General features: G+C 54.3%; 1 protein-coding gene across 3 annotated transcripts; it reads right to left on the bottom strand.

The window, feature by feature from the left end:
* Positions 1 to 116: 116 nt before the first annotated feature.
* On the bottom strand, positions 117 to 16,649 carry CHRM4 (cholinergic receptor muscarinic 4). 3 transcript variants are annotated; one of them, XM_069015954.1, is made up of 3 exons: positions 16,570 to 16,628; positions 3,655 to 3,696; positions 117 to 3,116 (listed from the first exon to the last, which is right to left on the bottom strand). In XM_069015954.1, exons 1-3 carry the CDS (start codon positions 16,625 to 16,627, stop codon positions 1,639 to 1,641), a joined length of 1,578 nt encoding a protein of 525 aa, XP_068872055.1. In that variant the 5' UTR covers position 16,628; the 3' UTR covers positions 117 to 1,638. The 3 variants fall into 3 exon arrangements, with proteins under 3 accessions (XP_068872055.1, XP_068872054.1, XP_068872056.1); XM_069015953.1 differs by lacking the exon at positions 16,570 to 16,628 and adding an exon at positions 9,553 to 9,729; XM_069015955.1 differs by lacking the exon at positions 3,655 to 3,696 and having other exon boundaries at positions 16,570 to 16,649.
* Positions 16,650 to 19,857: the final 3,208 nt, after the last annotated feature.

Here is a 19,857-nt window from a genome sequence, read left to right as displayed (position 1 = left end):
GGCTGCAGGAACTGTCACCAGTGGGTGACACCGGGAAGCGGGGAAGGAGCCACCCGGGTGATGACTCATTCATTCCTCACACCATGGCCATTAGTTTTCTGGTCCAAGGTCTTTATTTGTCTTGGGGTGTGTTGGGCTGCAGTTATAACCATTTAAAAATACCCAGAACCCCACCAGGCCTTTTGGGCACCCCTAAAGGCAGTGGTGGAGGGGTTCCCATCTGGGTTGGGGCAGCCTTTCTCCAGGTTGCACCTTGGCATGAGGATGGGAAGGACACGTGGACACAGAGTTTGCCAGTGCTAGAGTGGCCCCATCCCATCCCTTGCCTGCACCTGGCTGTGTCCACCAAGGCTTGCACCTGGCTTTGGGAGTAGCTGAGGAGCAGCCCCGGGGTGCTCTGGGTGGCCCACACGGGTGGGCTGGGAGGAGGCTGGAGACGCTGGCTGAAGCCCGCATGCTGAGGGCTCTGCCACAACACCCATGACAGCGTTACATCCAGCATTACATCCATTTACAAAGCTCAGCAACCATCTCCTTTGGCCTCCCTGGAGGATCCCCCTGCACTCAGGGCAGGAGCAGGGCTGGAGGCCACTGCCATCCTCTCCTGCCTCCAGAGCCACGCATCAGGCCCCCCATACCTATCATGGGGAGAGCAGGGACCTGCTCATGGCCCAGGTAAGACATGGGGCACCTTGGCCACATTGCAGACCCTCTTCCCACCCTCCTCTGAGACCCTCAGGTCAACCCTATCCCTCCCAAGGCCAGTTATTTTCATGGTCACTGCTGCCCACTTCTCAGGGGCCCCATTCCCAGGGCTGTGGAGCCAAGTCCTGCACCACACCACTGCTTTTCTTTGCAGTTTTGGTTTCCGTCGTCGTCGGAGGTGACTGGGTTTCACACTCCTCACCCAGGAGTGAAATGCTTGGTTTGTCTGTCTGTCTTTCCAGCAAATTGCTGTCTGAGGGCAGAAAGGGTGTAAAGGGGAGAGCAGAGGCAGAGCCCAGGGAAGAATTCTGCCCCAGATTCCTGGGTGAGGATGTCCAATGGCACTCTCAAGGGAAAGGAAGCAGCTTGCCACATCTTTTAGGGTCCAATCTTGACTGCCTTCACAGGGGGCCTGGCTGGGCCAGCAGGACTCCCCATTAGCATGCCTGAGCCAGCCTGGTCCAAGATGTCTAGCAAATGTTTGACCCTGGTTTCTTTTCATTTCTTGGGTAATAAACACTTTAGAAGCCAATGGAAAGCATCCAGCATTAGCCCATCTGCATGCAGACAAGCTCTGATGCCTTGGAGATGGTCAGCTGGGGAAAAAGGTACATCCAGTCTTAGGAGAACACTGATGCCATTTGGCCAATCTCAAGAGCATGGAGCTGGGAAGGGCTCCTGGTGACCACATCTCCTCCTCTTGCCTCTGGCTTTCCCGCTGGCTCCCTGAGCTAGTCCCCAGGCCCCGGGGGACTGGAAGGACCTGCAGCTCAGAGATGCCTTGGATTTTTGTCAGCATTGGATGAAGGCCATCCTCTGCAATCACTGCACAGTCTGCACTGTTGTGAGTGGGGAGCAGAAGAACCCCTGCTGGCAAAGGAGGCAAAGGGAAGGGTTTCCATAATGTTACTGAAGTGGTCCCTGAGTGCCAGTTTATCTGGCTGTGCCAATGTTCCTGTACTGGCACATGAGAAGGTGCTTGAAGGTTTTCTTGAAAGTGGCATTGCAGAGGGCATAGCAGGCTGGGTTGATGGTGCTGTTGACATAGCAGAGCCAGTAGCCAATGGACCACACTGTTTCGGGCACGCAGGTCTCGCAGAAAGTGTTAATGAGGACCATCACGTTGTAGGGCGTCCATGTGAGTATGAAGGCCAGCAGGATGGCAAATATTGTTCGGGTGACTTTCTTCTCTCGGGCAGCCATCTGGCGCTTCTTCCGTACTTGGCTCCTGGCGATGCTGGCAAACTTCCTGGCAACATTGACTGGGCGGCTGTTGGCCAGGGAGTTGTGGTTAGAGGCTCCTGCCTTAGCTGGGACAATCTCAATGGCGGTGACACATTCAGTCCCCGTCTGCTTGGTGACAATCTTAATCTTGGACCACTTGGAAGTTGGGTTCACCCGGGGGATGGCTGGACTCTGTCCTTGCCCTGCTGGCAAGATTTCTGCTGTGGGCTTGTCTTTTGTGGTCTGGGTCATGCTGACAGTGCTGGACTCATTGGATGTCTCCTTCTCTTCCTGATGGCCAGTGGCCTCTGTCTGTGCGGATGGCTGGTCATCCACTTTCCCATTCCTCACTTCCTCCTTCACCTCCACAGCCCTCTTGGGAGAGTTATTGTTGTTCTGTTTGACTGGGGGGCCCTTGAGGAATCTGAGGGACTTGCTTTTCCTCTCTTTCCTGCTCTCAGGCTTGTGCCTCCTCACCCTGCTTCTGCTGGCCAGGGAGATGTGGATGTACAGCACCGTCATGATGACTACGGGCAGGTAGAAAGCAGCAATGGCTGTGCCAAAGGTCACCGCTGGGTTGGAGAGGAACTGGATGTAGCATTCCCTCTCGGGGACTGTCCTCTTGCCCACAATGAACTGCCAGAACAAGATGGCAGGGGCCCAGAGAATGAAGGACAATATCCATGCGGCCGCGATCATTAGCCCTGCCATCTTGGTGGTCCTCCTGGCCGGGTACGTCAGGGGCTTGGTGACACAGAAGTACCGGTCAAAGCTGATGATGAGCAGGTTCATGACAGAGGCATTGCTCACCACATAGTCCAGAGCCAGCCACAGGTCGCACACCACAGCCCCCAGTGGCCAGTAGCCTTTGATGATGTAGACCGTGTAGAGGTTCATGGAGAAGACCCCGATGATGAGGTCCGCGCAGGCCAGGCTGAAGAGGAAGTAGTTGTTGACAGTCTGGAGCTGGCGGTTCACCTTGATGGAGAGCATCACCAGGATGTTCCCCACCACAGTGACAAGGCTGAGTGAGCCGGTGACAGTGGCAATGAAAACCAGCTCCACTGTCTTGTAGTTGGTGGGAGGCTGCACGGCCACCTCAGAGCGGTTGCCCAGGGTGAAGTTGTCATAGGTCAGGTTGGCCATCTTTGCCTGCCAGGGCTGAGCAGAGAGGTTGTGCATGGGATCTGCAAGGAGAGCGAGGACAGAAAGGGAGAATATCAGACCTTCCAGCCTGGCCTGGCAGCATTTCCTCAGTTTCCCAGGCCAGCACTGCTCTTGGCTAGTGCTCAAAAATCTCCTGGATTTCTCTCTGCCACTCCAGGAGTCCGTTGGAGGCACTTTTTGTGTCCCTATTTAGCAGTAGAGGAGACACACAAGTTGAAGGGAGAGAAGCAGGAATGGGGCTAGGACAGTCCTATAGCCAGGGTGTGATGGTCCTTTCTTTGCAGGGCCAGGAACCATATCCCAGCGGGAGCACAACTTCGTGTGCCCCAGAGTGGCACACAGGGAGGCCAAAGGGCTGGGGGGAAGAGGACTGCAGAGCCCAGGGGGGATGCACATACAGCATGCACTGCCAGAACAGCATGGCATGGAGCCAGTGCCCTGCCCCAGGGACAAGAGCACGTTTATGGTACGCCCCAGGCATGTCCTGCTGAGCTCCCCAAAGCACTCCCCAAGAGGTGCCTAACCCACAAAGCCCCTGCCACGGTCCGCTCGGCTCACCTGTGTCTCTTGCAGCAAACAGCTCCTTCTGGAAGATGAAATCTGGGACAAGGAAAGCAATAAATTACACCACAGCTTGTGTGAGTCCCACGACATCTTACTGGGGGCACCAACCTATCCAACAGAGGCAGCCCTGACAAAAGGGTGGCACTGCTCAGATACAGATGCTGAAAAGCCAAGAAAGGCCTGAAGATGGGTAATTTGGCGTGGCACAGTGCACAGCGCAGCAGGCTCAGGAGAGGGAGGGAGCTGCACAAGTGCCATCAGTCAGTGATGCTCGGAAGTGATAACCCCTTCCCCCAATCCCACATCACACTGCAGCTGCAGCCACCCTGGCCACAGAGATGTGTGGTGTGCAGTCAGACACCCAGCATGATACATGGAATTATTTATGAAAAGTGATGAGAATTACAGACAGAATTACTGCCTTCATCCAAACCAAGATGCCTGTGGTTAATCACCCAAGGTAAGAGTAGAATGGACCTTAAAAAAAATCAATAGACCAGAAGTGCTATGTTGAGATGAAAGGGAATTTCCTGGAAAGCAAAGGAAAAGCAAAGGCACTGAGGGAGATGGGCTGGACAGAAGAGCTTCCCATTGAATCTGCCTCTCCCACACCATCCAGGCCCCCAAAACATGCTGGGCCTTCACTAGTCTCACCCTGGCTTTTGGGGGCATCCCAACCCCAACAGCCCATGAAGGGCAGCCCCTCCAGCAGCTCCTCCTGGTGCCCAGGGCAGGGGGTCAGCCCCATGGGCACTGCTGCCGGGAACCCAGTGGGAGCCAGCGCGTGGGCAAGTGTCCCTGCAGCGGGAGTGCTCAGCACAGTGTGTCTCTGGCTTGGGTGCTGTCTCCAAATGCCTGGGACCCCCAAAGCTGATTCTGCTAAATGTCTAAACATGCCATTAACACGCACCTCTTCCAAACAGGGTCTGGCAGGCTTTGAGATCGGCTCTTCTGTTCTAAGTATTTGAAAAGAAATGCCCTTGTCTTTCATTTGTGGTGAGGGTAGGAGATTTCCGCCATCAGAAAATAGCCAAGTTTTTAATATAAGCAGTTTCTAATGAGATACAGGTGTAACTAAATGAAAATGTGGCTGCCAAGATGCTAAAGCCAGGGTCTGATGTAGCTATTTAGGCAGCTTCTGCATTCACAAGGCTACAGCTATGATAGTGGTGGAGCTCTTCTTACACATGCAAGGGAAAGAAGTGAGTAAGGGACAAAGAAATACCTCTCTACCATTATCTGTGAAGACAAAAGGCATTTAAAAGAAAGCAGTACCCTTTGGCAGATGCCACATGCCAGATACAGATGGTGCGAGGAAGCCTGGTAGCACTGCCCATCTTTGCACCCAGCTCCAAGGACAAGGGATGCATCGAGGGAAGGGGAAAAAGGTTTCTGCTGCCATCCTTCCTGGGCACCCAGCCAAGGATGTGAGAAGAGGTGATAAGTGTATAAAATGGCTTAGAAATACATAATCATGGCAGTTTGGGGGTTGGTTTCAGTACGATTGAAATGAGTTTTAATTTCTTCACTTTGGTGAGATGGGGAGATTTAACTGTCATTCTTGTAACAGCTAATCAAACTGATCAGACAAGCTAGCAATCATGCAGACATTTACCCCAGCTCTTCCAAGAAGAATTTGAAAGTCTTTAAAAGAAACCTTTTCATCGTCTCTGCTAAAATATGGGTTTCAGTTTTCTCACTTTTGTTCATGAACTGCCATCCTCTTCTAAGCGTGTCTAATTAATTATTAGACTTGACAAAGACTTGTGTTCTCAGTTACCCAAAGTAAGAAAAGTCCATCTCAGCCCCAAACTGTTCTGTACGTGTCCCAAGACGGGAGGAAAGGCTGCGGCAGCCCCACACGCGAGCCTTCGGATGCCACCCAGAGGTCATGCTGCAAACTGGCGTCAGGAGGCAGAGGCAACTGCAGCCTCAGGGTGGATGGCTTAAACACTGAGCGTTGTGAAAATAAGCCTTCACCGATCAGCAAAAATAAAGCAATCCCCTGTGTGAGGGAAGGAGGAGGACTGAACATGCTTAAAGGTGTGAAGATATGTACAACACAGAGCAACACGTGTGAGCTGGGAGCTGTGCACACCACTCACCCTTGCCTCAGATGCCCAGGCTATTCTCTGCCATGCCCCAGCCCACCAGGCATCCTTCTTTCCCCATCTTCTGCTCTGCATCCCACTGTCTCACTCTTTGCCCCCGACACTGGCTCTGAGCTCACTGGGACCGCTCAGCACTTCCTTTGCCTTCCTGAGCAGAGCAGGCAGCTCAGTCTGGAGCTGGGGGAAGGCCAAGGATGCTGCAAATTTGGTAGGTCTGAGCAGCTGACCAAGCCATAGATCATGCCTGCATGGGCACTACAGATAGATCTTTGCCTTTGAGATGGAGAGCATCCAGGCTGTGTGGGAAGGGCCTGGGTGGGGGCACAGCCCTCAGGCAGCCACACCTCTGTCTGCATCCCCATCATGTGTCCAAAGATGGAAAGAGCACACAGAAGAGCTGTGGAGCTGCAACAAACTCACCAGTGCAACACCATCCCCACCCTCATGCCAGCCACATCACTGTTCCCAATGCTGTGACACCAAGACACCAAGGGACCTCTCCAGGAGCTGGTGTCTCTCCATTAAAGTTCTTCCTCATGTACCCCAGTGCCCAGTACTTGCACACCTCCAGGAGCTCATTTCTTCTGTCCCTCCCCTCACAGCCCCCATCCTGCATCACCCTCTCTGTCTCCATTCCCTTTCGCACCCCACTTTCATGATGGCACCACAGACAGGGAGGAGATGAAGCCTTGACAAAGCTCAGGGAACACTTCAGAAGTGCTCCTGGGGCTGTGACACCAACTGGCTTTTCAGCCTGCACACAACAGTTCTTTGTCTGTGGTGCTCAGTAGGTGCTCTCCCACACCTGCTTGCACCAGCCAGCTACAGCAAACTCCCTCATACTTTTGGCAGTGATTTGTGGCTGGTTTTCTCCTCTGCATCGAAGCCATTAGGAGACTCCAACTCTTTACTGCTAGCATCCTCTGGTCCAAGAGTTTCTGTGGCTGCTGCAGTGCTCACCGATCATGTAATCAAGACAGGGAGATGCCTTTCCCTTCCAATACAGGTACAGATCCAAGCAGAGAAGGTTGTAATTTGAGTGGGGCCCAACTATTGTGGGCAGTGGGCACAGCAGGGTCCCCATTGCTGCCTGCAATCACGGGTGTGACCACTGTTGGGTGAGGATTCAACTCCAGAGCAAGAGCAAAGCCAGTGTTCCGTCACAGGGTGACACCCGAGACCACAGCAGAAAACTCCTGCTATTTCCTTGCTGCACCTCATGTGCCTCTCCAGCAAGCCTTCCCAGCCTGTCAGCTCCTACAAACTGCCTCACAGACTGTTGCCAGGTCAGAGAGGAGAAAGCCCTGTCACAGACTGCTGGTGACCACCGTGTACCCAAAAAGTCTGCAGTAGCTGGAGGCTGGCACTCCATCAGCTGCAGTCAGTGACTGAGCACCTGCTGCACACAGCTCACGTGGGATGGAGGGTTTGGTTCCCTCTTGCCCTTGTTGCTCCTTGTGTGGAAGGAGCTGGCCACCCTCCCCACTGGCACAGCAAGGACAATGGGGGAGGCTGGTATTTACATACACCCATGTGATGGTGGCACCTCAAGCCGTGGGATGAGCTCCTGGAGCAAGCAGCCCTCCTGCCCCAGTGTTCCCTGCCTCTTCTCTCTGTACTGCACAGCCTCCCTCTGCTCCACAGCCCCCATCCCACACGTCACCACCCGCCATCCCCTTTCCTGTTTTGACACTGCCCCCATCCCAGCATAATCCTCAGGGCTGGGGATCCTCAGGGAGCAGGTGCAAGCGAGAGGCAGAGCCACATCTGGTCCACATGTGGTTGAAGCAAAACCTCTGGGAATAAGCAGGGCTCTGCATGTACCCAGTATGCTCTGCAAGGAACCCCATCATAAAGCAAGCCCCATGCTCACACACCAGTCTGGGGAGGAAGATGTTCACAGGGGAAGGAGAGGAATTTGAGAAACCCGTACTTCAGGAGATGCCTATGAGTGTGAGCTGCTCCCAGAGGAGATGGGCTTTAGCTCTGCATGAGTTTGGAGCAACAGCAAAACTGAAAGAGACCTCAAGCCCAGGGACAGGATCAAGTGGCTGTGGCTGTCAGTTCCTGGCTGGATGGATCCTGTGGAGCTCTGGGTGCTGCCTGTCTCCAGGAGAGAGGGAAGCTGGCCCCCTCCACCACAGGCACATTCCAGCAGAAGGCACACATCACCCACTGCTCTGTCCGGGTGCCCAAGGCTGGGCCTCGGCACATCACCTTTGGTCTCACATTTGGAAAGAGCCAGGCCAGCCCCACTGCCAGCCCCACTGCCAGCCCCACTGCTTGTCTTGGCCTTCCTAAAAGCATACAGAGGGTAAAAGTCTTAATGGGGTTAGTCCTGTCATGTCAAACTCCTGATGTGATGTAGGGCTGGGCAGTTTGTGCAGCCACCACCACAAGGAGGAGAGGAGAGAGAAAAAAGAGGGAACAGAAGATGGTAGACATTTATGGCTCACGTACAAAAAGAGAAGGTATACTGAGGGAAGGGTGACAGTTTGTGCTGCTAATTGCATTATCTAATAGCTGTTAATTAGTTCCTGAATCATGGCACCAGTTTACAGCTAGTGAAGGATTGTTCTGGTTGACAGATTCACACCCCTCAGAGTGTGAAAACAGAATTCCTAGATACTGGGAACAGGCACCTTAGAAATAAAACATACGGGAGAAGACTGAGGGCAGGCCTTGTGTCTGGCAGAGGGAGGGTTGGTGTTGGGCGGCTTCCGTGCCTCTGCATTGGAATGATGAAAGCAATAAACAACCAGAAAAGCAGAAAGGAGATGAGGGGCCAGCAGGATCTGTTGTGTTAAAATAGCAGGGCTCCCCCTGCCCTCCCAGCTCCAGCTGGTGGCTGTGCTTTCAACCCTCTAGTCAATGGATCCCTGAAGTCCTTATTCTCCTCCAGAGGAGATCTGAGCCATTGTGGAACAGGAATTGTTTCTTGTCAGTAACATATGGGGTGGTTCTGGGCATTTGATTTTTCCATTGAATAATTTATTCTTCTTTCTTCCTCTGCTATTCAACTGGTCCTCATGAGGCAAAGCAATTTTCCTCCATCCCCACAAGTTAAGAACCTCTGATAGCTTTTCCTGGAGCCATGGAGAAGCAGTAAGCTCAGTGGCACAGGAGCAGCCAGCTTTCAGGGGGAGGCGAGGGGGCCAGAGAACACCCCCGTGCCTGACACACGTTTGCGCATCAGGTTTGGAAAATCTGATGTGTCCGGGGCCAGAAGGGAGTGTTGCAGTAATGTAACCCCACCACCCCCCTCAAGCAAGCCAGGAGCCTCCCCTGCCTTCCCTGCTGTTTGTAACTATGTGGGTAATGCTGGGTTTCAGAGTAAAGCTGAGGCACCAGATCCAAGGCGGCTTGCACCCGGCTGTGGGAAGCGCCCCCAGCTCAGAGCTGTGGCTGTTGAGCTGGGCTCCTGCAGGTAGTGCCCAGCCCAGCAGGCCCAGCAGCATCCCACAGCAGGCATAGCTGCACCCCCTGCCCAAACTGGCCCTTCAGCACTTGCCTGTACCCCTAATGTGCCCTTTGCAGGTTGTAAGGGGCCGCATGCCATTTATCCACAGCATTACCAGACAAGAAGCAAACCAGCAAGGAAGTGTTTTTAAAAAAGTAATTGAAAGGTCACTCCTATAAATAGCCTACCAGCACACTGGTCACTCTGACAATTAATTAACCATCTGTCACCCAATTATTAGGCCATATAAATAACCTATCAGTGGAACGCTACTAGCAAGTGTGCACGGCAAATGCCACGCGAGCCAAAGTCCAGCCTTACCCTGCTGTGCCCAGCCTGCAGCTCCCAGGCACCGGCGGCTCCCCAGAAGCTCCCACGCCTGCGCTGGCTCCGACGGTAACATCCCGGGGGGAGAAGGCTCACCACGGCGGCATCACACAGCGGGATGAGGGGGACGAAGTGTCCTCCCTCCAGTGCCCTCTGCCTCGGCCGCCCCAGGGCTGCAGCTCCCAGCTGGTGGCAGAGCTCAGCCCGTGTCGCTGAGCCAGGAAGGTGCTGGGCTTCCAGCTGAGCCTGGGCTGGAGCCACACTTCCCCCCTCCCATCCACTGCATTAATGCTCTCTGCCTCAGAGAGATGCTCATGTTCTTTTATATGCCTGGGTTGAAGCTTTAACAGAACCCAGCTGTTTCAAGGCAGCGCAACAGAAATAACCCCACTGCAGCCCCAGGTCCCACTGCCGGGAAGGGCTCTAGGACCACCCAGCAGAGAGGAAGGAGGGAGAGAGAGGATTACAGCAACAAGTGACTGCCTGGATTAGCTGGGCTCTTCCCAGGGAGAGATCAGTGGCCGGGATCAGGTGCCTGTGGGACAGAGAACAGTGGAGGAGAGACTGAGGGCTAGAGGGGCAGGTGTTGCAAGACCTAAGATCTGTTTGCTTAGAAAAGCAGTTCCCCCTGCCCCAGGGACAGGCCTTGCCTGGGGATGGCAAGGGGGAAGGACTCAGCTCTTTTTGGGAAGCCAGTTGTAGGGAAGCCCCCTCACCCTGCCATGGCCCCACACAGCCACAGTTGCCCAAGCCAGGTCGCTGCCACCCATCTGGGGGATCTGCCCCCCCAGGCCAGTCCCAGAGGCCAAGGCTGGTGCTGAATAAGGCAGGAGCTGGCCCTCACACAGAGACCCGCAGCACCCTGCACTCACCCTCTTTGCCCCCCAGGGTCCCCATGAGCTGTAGGGTGGGGATGCAGCTCAGACAGTCAGGGATGCAGTGCTGCTCTGGCAGAGCATGGGTGTCAGGAGGGCAGGGGGAACCTGTTTCTCTGTAACTCAGCCCGGAGCTGAGGCATTGCAGGGAGCAAACAGTAAGGTGCTCATCTGAAATTTCAAAGACCTGACAATGGAAACAAGAGCCCTTTGCCCCATGGAGCAGAGTGAAGATTGAGAGCAAATGAGCCAGCTGAGTAACAGGTGAGAGAAAAGAGCTGATGCCCTGAGCCAAGGGCAGAAAATCAGGCAGGAGCAAGAACCCTGCTGGATGGATGTGTATGTGAGAGCCCTAGTCCTGGAGGCAGACAGCAGATGGGAATCTTTGGGGTGCTAATGAAAAAGAAAATTGAAAATACTAGACTCCATTTGGCCACAAAACCTGCAAGAGGGTTTGGAGTTGGAGGTGATGCCTGAGCAAAGGGACAGAGTGAAGGAGACGACCTGCAGCAGTAGGTGGGCAGGAAAGCCCAGGGCATGGACAGGCAGAATGGAAAATGTGTGGGCCAGGGGGCCAGGGGAGGAGAGCAGGTAGGAAATCCTCATCCATGGTGACAACAGAGAAGGGGAGGGATGGAGAGGAGGGAGGTGGGAATAGTCTCGGGCTACCAGGGAGGGATTACGTATCTCCTCTACAGAAAAGTCCTAAGAAAATCTTCTGAGAAGGAGAGATCTCACACAGAGACATTGCCTGCAAACCTCTCCCTGCTATCTTCTGTGGAGGCTCCCACCAGCTCATGGCTGGGCAGAGTGGGAGCTGTGCTGAGGCTGGAAACCTTTGTGGGCTGCAGCTCTCTGGCCCAAGAAGCCTAGCTCTGCCTGGGAGTCACCTCTCTCACTGCAGGATGGTGATCCCCAGCCTGTCGTGCTGGTGCTGAATAAGGCAGGGGCTGGCCTCCATGCAGAGATCCACAGCACCCTGCACTCACCCTCTTTGCCCCCCAGGGTCCCCATGAGCCGTAGGGTGGGGATGCAGCTCAGACAGTCAGGGATGCAGTGCTGCTCACCCCACACTAACGTTTCAGGCAGCACCCACAGCACAGGACAGGGGTTTTAGCCACCTCATTGCCTGTGACTGCACAGGGTAGCAGAGGGTTTCATGAGTTGAGCATCACTTATGGGCCTTGGTGAGTTATCTGAGCTCTGCAAGAAGCATAGAGACCACCATGCTAGACACTGCTCCTAAGTGCTGCAGAAAGGCAGGCCAGAGGCCAGGCAATTCATGCCTGTTTTCAGGCAAAGGCAGATGCCAGAAGGGTTTCATTGCTCTCCACTCCTCTCTGCTCACATGCATGCACTTTTTTGGCTTTATCTGGGACTGCACATGATGTAACTGTCAGCAGAGCAGGGATCCAAACTACCCCAGAGGCACTAGAGACAGCGAGATGCAGGGTACTCTCCTTCCCATCTCAGTCATGCAAAGATCTCCCAAGGATCTTCATCCCTGCTCAGCAGAGCCAGCCTGCCACGCTACCCAGGGCTTGGGAGCTAACATCAACACTGGGAGGGTTTGCAAGTGAGGGGTCAGTGAAGTACGGCGCCATGGAGGCCTCCGGAGAGCTGCTCTGTGACCTGGAGCGGATGCAGGGGCCCAGAACATCATGTTTGCAGACTCATATTTTCAGACCTCAGTGTTGCACAACTGGAGCTGAGTTTCCCACAGACAAATCAATCTAACTCTGCTTAAAGGGGCTGAAGACATTAACCCATTAACTGGCCAATGCAAAGCAACTTCACCAGCAGCGTAAACCCTGCTGATGACATTTCACCTCCAGATACTTCCAGCTGAGGCCCCTGGTGTCAGCCCTCACTGCCTCCTCTGCCAAGCTGCAAGATGCTATACAATATGCTAGATGTAAAAGCAGTTGTGGTACCAGAGGGGCTGCTTCTCTGCCTGGCTTTCTCGGCTGGAGGAGCACAGCCAGCCTTGATAGCTCAGTAACACACTGATAGCTCAGGCCGAGCCTGCTGTGCTCAAGGAGCTCCATGGTTTGCACTGAGTTTTGCCTTTAAAGGATGAAATTCCTAGTTGCTGCCCCTCCTTCACCAACTGACCTGGGATGCAACTCCCCTTCGAGGCTCTTGAAGACAAGTAATCAGGCCTGTGCTTTCCCATGTCCCTCCCCAGCTCTCTCTGAGTCACTGGAACAGGTGGGAGAGGTTCCTCTGCAGCCACACATCTCAACCTGCCTAATGCTGGGGCAGGAGGTGGGAAGGGAACAGGGCACTTGGGCATCTCTGCCACTGCCTCATGCACCGAGTGGGAATGGAGCTCACATTGCACAGGACATAAAGGCGTGGTGGGGACAGGGTCACAGCAACACAGAAGAGACACTGTCACTCACACAGCTCTGATTTGCAGGACCTCTGGCAACAGCTTGGGGGATTGTCAGAGGGACAAAGCACTGTGCCTACAGCCATCGCATTTGCAGGCTTGGACAGGCTGCTGATGTTGATTTTCTCAGCAAACTTACATCATACAAGGTATAAACCGAGCCTTTGCTGGAGTTCCTCCTCCATGCAGTGCAGCCTCAGGGCTGAAGGCATCTCTGGAGGGTCCTGAGAGCAGCCCTGGGGCGAAGGCGTGAGCAGCTGTGCCCGGCACGCAAGAGGTCGTGCTGGGGAGCATCTCCAGCAGAGCCTCATTTGCTATGCTCACAGTGCCAGGGGACTCAGGGTCTGAAGAGAGGTCAAATGATGTTGTCCTGACACAGAATCAAGTCCCAAGAGGACCAGTGCATCGATCCGCAGGGCAGGTGGGAATGGCTGCCAACAGGCACACAGAGTGAGGACACCCAGGTGTCTCTAACTGGGGGAACTGGGACTGGTTGTGTGGCTCCTGCTAAAACTGTCTCTAAGCATCAAGGGGGCTATCCGTTTATGAGACACCTTTCCCTGTGTTCATGCACCAGCAAAATGCTGCAATCATGGGTCAGCCTGCCCAGGGAACACTTGCCCGAGATTAATTTGTTCAGGGAGTGCCTCACTCCTTGAAGCTTCAGTAAATGAATTTGTCTGAATACAGGGCAAGGGTCCACCTCGGTATGTTCAAGGGTCTGGATGCAGTGAGACTCTGCCATGCCTAGAGGCTTAAAAGGATGTCATGGTGGGTTGTGCTGCAGGGGACGGTCAAGGCTGGCACACTCCTCCACCTGGCTGTGAGTTAGGCAGCAGCCACACATTCAGGCCCTCACCTCCTGGTCTGCCACGGCCCTGGGCAGGAGAGCACATGAGTCTTCCTAAAAACTGGTGTCTGTTTTCTGACTGGTTGCACAAAACCCTCAAAAGAAGGATGGATTTGGCACAGCTCCAATCACCAGCTTAAAGAGGCTTCAACACTGCCCGGGTGTGGAGCCCCGCCTCACCACTGGCACACTCACGGTGGGTGCTGGTGCTTGGACAGGCTAAAGAGCAGTCAGCAGGGGATGCTGGGATGGGAATGAAGAGAGGAGAGGAAGTAGATGGGAATGATCTGGTCCAAAACTTCCATTTCCTTGCTGTGTCAGGTCCCAGACTCACATCTCCCTGAAACATGTCTTTTAAACATGCAGTTTTAGAGCCAGCCCAGAATGGGTGCCGAAATGCAAAGCAAACCTGCTCCCTTGGCTTACTGGAGGGCAGTAAGGGCATAGACCCATGTCAGACTGAGCAGCGACTGGCTCCAGGACAATGCCCACCTCTCCAGAAGATGCCCATCAAAGCCCTGACTTAGCGTGCCAAGGAGAAGGGGTCAGCTTGCACACATGAAACACTTGCTGCATGTCTGTCCATGTGGAAAGAGGAGCTGTATTTGTGCAGAAAGCAGGAGCCTCTTGCAAACAGCCTCCATTTCCCTCTCCTCTCATGAGTGCTCTCCCTGCTGCCTTTGCAGAGCTGCGTCTGCCACCTTGGCTGGGCACTCACCAAACCTCTTCACCTCTGTGGATGCTGCTGGTCAGGGCTCAGCAGGGCAGGCAGAGAAGGGCTCAACACAAAGGTATGCTAGGGATTGCTGTGCATCAGCTGCTCCTCCTGGTCTCACTGTTTTTATTCCCTGTTGTTGCCTTTTTTCCTTCTTTTTCTTTTCTTTTTTTTTTCTGGGGAGATATTTGTCATTTTAATTTTAAAAAACAAAACAACAAAATCCCAACCATGACAAAACCTGACATCAATGGGATGCTCGTGGGGACAGTTAAAAGAGAAAAACCATGCTCCTTCTGCAAACTCAGAGTAATTGGATCACAGCATTAATTAATCATTTCAGTTCATTTCTCTTCTATGAAAGAAAACAGACTGACCCGCTGAGACGGGTGCGCCCCTTGTGTGAATAAACAAACTACTTTTACTGGTAGCTCTTCTCCTCCTTCTCCCGCCAGCTTTCCTCTTCCCACTCATCAGGTCACTCCCAGGCTGCTGCTGCTCCGTCCGGCAGCCCTGGAAACTTGCTGCCAGTTTGAGCAAGGGCACATTGGCTTGGGTCCCACAGGGAGCAGGGCCGCTGCACAGCTCTGCACACCTGCTCCCATCCCCACCTTTCCCACCCAGGGCTCCCAGCACTGGCCGCCATCCCAGATGAAGGGTGAACCAGGGATGGGTCGCTGTTTAGGATTTCCACTGGATGCCCTGTTCTTTGCTGAGATGTCCCATGGGGGCCAAGTCCAGGCTGCAGAGCTGCAGCAGGTGCTCAGATCACAGGAGTCAGGGCGTTAGGAAGCAGGAGGTGATGCCCAGCAGTAGTGACAGCGGAAAGCATCTTGCTGTCACCTGAGATTTCAACACGAGCATTGTCTCTGGTGATGTTTCACCAAAAGCCTGGTCTCTCGGATCCTGGCACCTGAGTATTTTGATAGACAGTGCCGGCATCAACAAGCCACCCAACTGCATTGGTAGCAACCCTTCCAGCCCCTGTGTTCAATCTGCAAGCTGTGGCAGAAGTGAAACCACCCTTGGAGATCACTCAAGGCAGTTGTGACAAAGCAGGGAGCCTCCAAATGCCCAAGCACAGCCCAACTGCCAGCAGGGCACAGGGGAACACCAGCTACTCCTCAGGTTGGGAAGTATCTCCCTAGCCTTGGGCTTTGCAAAGACCAGCTATAAAAATCCATCCACAGCACAATCAGAGGGGTTGAAAGCAGGTCAGACAGAAGCCAGGGCTGCTTTTATTTTTAAAAATGATAAGAACTGTTGCCTGATTTGAAGCCAGTGTCATTATTTTGGAAAGAAAGAAGGGTGTGGCTGCCCGACTCTTGTCCATGATGGGCCGACAGAGGAGCACGGGCGAGCTCTGTCATTACCAGCAGGAAGGGTGCAACAGGGCCAGAAAGGGCTAAAGGGAAGATGAGACCCACACTGAGGGAGAGAGTGGGCAAGATCTGTCTCCCTTGCAATGCCCAGCTGGCAAAGGGCTCTGTGGAGAGGGGGAAAAACTTCTGCCTAGTCACATCCTTGGAGGTGGCCACAAGCGCCAGAGGGGTTTGCCCAGTATGGCGACAAAGTATCCAAAAGATAGGGATCGTGCCCCTGTTGCTCTTGTTGGAATAGCAAGGGAAGCAAAGAAAGCGTGCAGGTAGTTTCTTGTCCAGGAATGTCTCCTTCCCAGAGAAGGCACCAGCGGAGCAAATAACCCCCGTCCTGGGTTTCCTCCTGGGGGTGCCTGCCCCCGGGGCTGCAGGCTGCTCATATTCCCTACTCAGGGCGCTGACAAGGCTGTTTCCTGGGTGACAGGAGGGACCCGAGGTTCCTCGGGCGACGGATCCCGGGAACGGTGTTGGTTTGGATGGGAGCAGGGAAAGGGGATGCCAGACATCACCCTGGTGCCCTGGCAGGACTGCACGGCTCCAGACATGCCGGGGCAGCGAACCAGTGCGAGGGTCCCGACCCGCGGGGCATCCCGGGGTTCCCGGGGAGACGCAGGAACGTGGGAAAGTTGCAGAGACACCTCCCCCATTCCTGGGGCGACCGCGTGCCACATCCCGCGGGGGTGCGCAGCCCCCTCCCCATGCACCCTAAAGCCATGCAGACGCCCCCCCGCCGGACCCTGCGGGGGCTGCCCTGCGCCCCCCGCCCTGCGCCCACGGAGCCCCGAGCAGCGACTCACCGGGCAGCCCAGCCCAGGGCGCGCCGCCGCCCGACGCCGAGCGGTTCTCAGCGGCCATGGTGCCGCGCCGCGCCCGCGGGGGCTCCGGCTGGCATGGCCCGGCCGGCTCCCGGCTCCGGTCCCGGCTCCCGGTCCCGGCGGCGCCGCGCGCGGCGGAGGGGCGGGGAGAGGGGAGGGCCCGGCTCTGCCGGCTCGGCCCTGTCCTCCTCCCCCCGCCCCCGCCCTCCCCCGCTCCCAGATGTGTCGCCCCCAGATGTGTCGCCCCCAGATGTGAGCCCCCCTCGCCGCCACGAAAACGCACCGGGGCGGGGGCGGGGAAAGGGGGGGCTCACGACGTCAGGAGCCGCTGCCAATCCCCACGCCGCCGTTCCCCCCGTCCCAGATGTGGCCTCCCGGCCCCGCCGGCCAGATGTGCGGTAGCGCTCCTGCAGCACCCCGGACAGCGCTCCCGGGACCGCCCGCTCCCCGGCGCCGCGGCTCCGGCCCCTGCTGCCACCTCCGCACCCACCGGCGGGGATAAGTCCCGATCCGCTGCAGCCGGCAGCGCCGGGAGCACCGGCGTCCCAAGGCGGGGGAGAGCGAGGAGCAGAGAGGCGCAGAGCGGGGCCCCGCACAGCCTGGGCAAAGGGAGGCCTCGACGCTTTCCCCAGTCCCCAAAACTCTGCCGGGCTGTCACTAACGCTCAGAACTGCGGTGTTCAAACAGAACAAAAGCCTCATCAGGCAGTACCACAACCAGCTGACTGACTGTCCCCCAGGTTTGGCTTTTGGTAATGAGAAAGAGTCAAACGAGAAGAAACAAAGTGAAAAGGAAAAATAGCTCCCTGTCTTCCCTTTCCTCTACACCTTTCCCCTTCCCTCCACTTTACACCCAGAGCAACTCCCTCACCCGCCCTGTGCCTCTCACTTGGGCTGTCTCAGACACACAGGCGTATCATTTCCCCATCTGCTCGGCTCTCACGCACACGTGCATAGACACGCATAAACAAATAAACGCCCCACTTTAACCCTCCTTTGGAGCGATTACAGTTGCAGATGGGTTCCTACCATTCATTCCTTCACCTCCTCACCCTCTTCTTGTACCTCTTTGGCTCTGGGAGGTAGCACTTAACAAAAGCCCAGTATTTGAAGTCAATTTCTCATCTAAGGATGTGTCCACTTCACAGACTGGACTTTTCCCTAGATCCTGCAAACTGGTATCGTCTCACTGCAAATGAAGACGCATTTCTGAATTCCAGCAGAGCAAACACTGTTAAGGTAATTCAGACAATTTTCTCTGATGACACATCTCCTGCTCCAGGTGCACCTCTGCACACTGAAAAGGTTAAAGCCCTTCGGCACTTGCATCTGCTGCTGCTTTTGCACACCAAGAGGCCCCTGCCACAGCAGTGAGGCAGATACACCACCATTTTGGTCACCATAGGCCACATTCTGGCATTTCTTTAGTGAGTTTAGTCAACTTCTATTTGCTTTCCTTCCTACTTCTTTGAGAAGCAAGAAGACAAAGCTTTCCAAGTGTCGGCTGGTGTGGAGCCACGCGATTGCACTGAGTGCAATGAGGCTTTGCTGGTTCTTTTCAGCTTAACATCTACCCACACTCTTTTTGCAGTCACTGACCAAAACCCGTCAAAGACTCCAGCCAGTTAATTGGAGCCTCTTGCCTTGTCCCAAAGCCCTGACCTCAAATAAATACCACTATCTCCTCCTCCTCCTTCTTTCCCCCTAAAAAAATTAATGTGAATAAACCTTTGTCACACTCTGTGAGAATTCATTAGACTGAGGAAATATCTGCTTCAAAGCCAATTTGATTGTACTGGAGTTGGGTTATTTGATTGGACTCTTGTTTCAAACTACAAGTCCCCAAAGACGAACAAAAGACTGTAATGAACAGTGAGATGTCTTCTTCCAAAGCTGATCAGTCATGGAGACAAAAAAGTGTAACCAAAATTGAATACAAAACTTTTCATCTTCTAACTCTTAGTTTAGCTATATACACTCATTAGTCAGAAGCAGAATTTCTGAAAGCCTGTACACATTCCAATTAAAGATAGCACTTGCTTCTTTTGGCTTGACATTTTCACACATTCCCTTCTTGTGGGCTGCCAGTGAGTTTCACCAGCCTCCCTTGCTGCCACCGAAGGGACATCACCTTCCTTCCTGGGCCATGTCAGCACTGGTTGTGAACAACAGCTAATCCACTCCAGAATCAGACCTCAGCTCCAACCCTTCCCCTGTCCAAATACATTGTGACAGGCTGTGAGGTGGGACAGGAGGACTTGTGGTTTTCCCATGGAAGAAGCCAAGGGCTGACTTGACTTCATATTCAATGACCCAAGCAAATTAAGGGCCTCCCTTTCTCTCTTTTGGGGTTAAGGCCTCTGACAGCCTGAGACTCCTGCCATCCTGCTGGACTGGCCCAGCTAACCAGCCAGTAAACTCAGCACCCGTCACCTTGTAGGGATCTGGGATACTCCTGGAGCTGTCCATTTTTCATGTAACTGCACGTCTCCCATTTTTTGCATCACTCTACTCCCAGCCTCTATTTTTTGGATGGCTTCTTTGTCTTTTTTTTCTTTTTAGCCATGCTGTGCTGTGCCTGATGTCTAGTCAGCAATAGCTAGTCTTCCATTATCAGCTGGCAATGTTCCATCATGCTCCTCTATCTCAAAAATTGCCCTTGCAGCAAAGCACCATAAACACCTAGAAATGGACAAAGCCACTCCTCTTACCTCTGCCTCTGAAGTGGGATATGCAGAAACCAGTGGAAATAACCACCGTGATGCTCACCTTGGCTTGTGACAGTTCCCATTCACAGCCATCCTGAGGCAGAGTGATTACACCACAGAGCAGGTGCACAGGAGATGAGTATTTTTGAAGAGCAGGAAAGGCAGTTGGGTCATTTACTCTGGCATCCCCCACAAGCCCAGAAACACCCACCCATTATCCCTGACAGATTCCCAGTAACTATACTCAAACATGCAGCAGCCTCAGCAGCAGCCAGCACTGGCTCCTGGCACACAAACTAATGCCAGGCTGTGTCTGCTGGGGGACTTGGGGAATTCATGGCTAGTCCTGCAACCCTACACTCATGGCAGGGAGTCCTCAAGCAAAGAGCAGTTTTCACCTATCCCTGCAGCACGTACATGAGGCGTGCACCAGTTCAGACACACACCTCTGGCACTGAGCTCTGCCAGGGACAAATCTGCTCACCATCAGCTCTGGCTAGGTTTCCCCTTTCCTTCCACAATTCCTCCCCTAGGCTGACAGTCTCTGCCAGCCTCCAGCAAAA

This window comes from Aphelocoma coerulescens, chromosome 5 (genome assembly GCF_041296385.1).
Source record: "Aphelocoma coerulescens isolate FSJ_1873_10779 chromosome 5, UR_Acoe_1.0, whole genome shotgun sequence".
In the NCBI taxonomy this organism is placed as follows: domain Eukaryota; kingdom Metazoa; phylum Chordata; class Aves; order Passeriformes; family Corvidae; genus Aphelocoma; species Aphelocoma coerulescens.
This window is presented reverse-complemented; position numbering and strand designations above follow the sequence as displayed.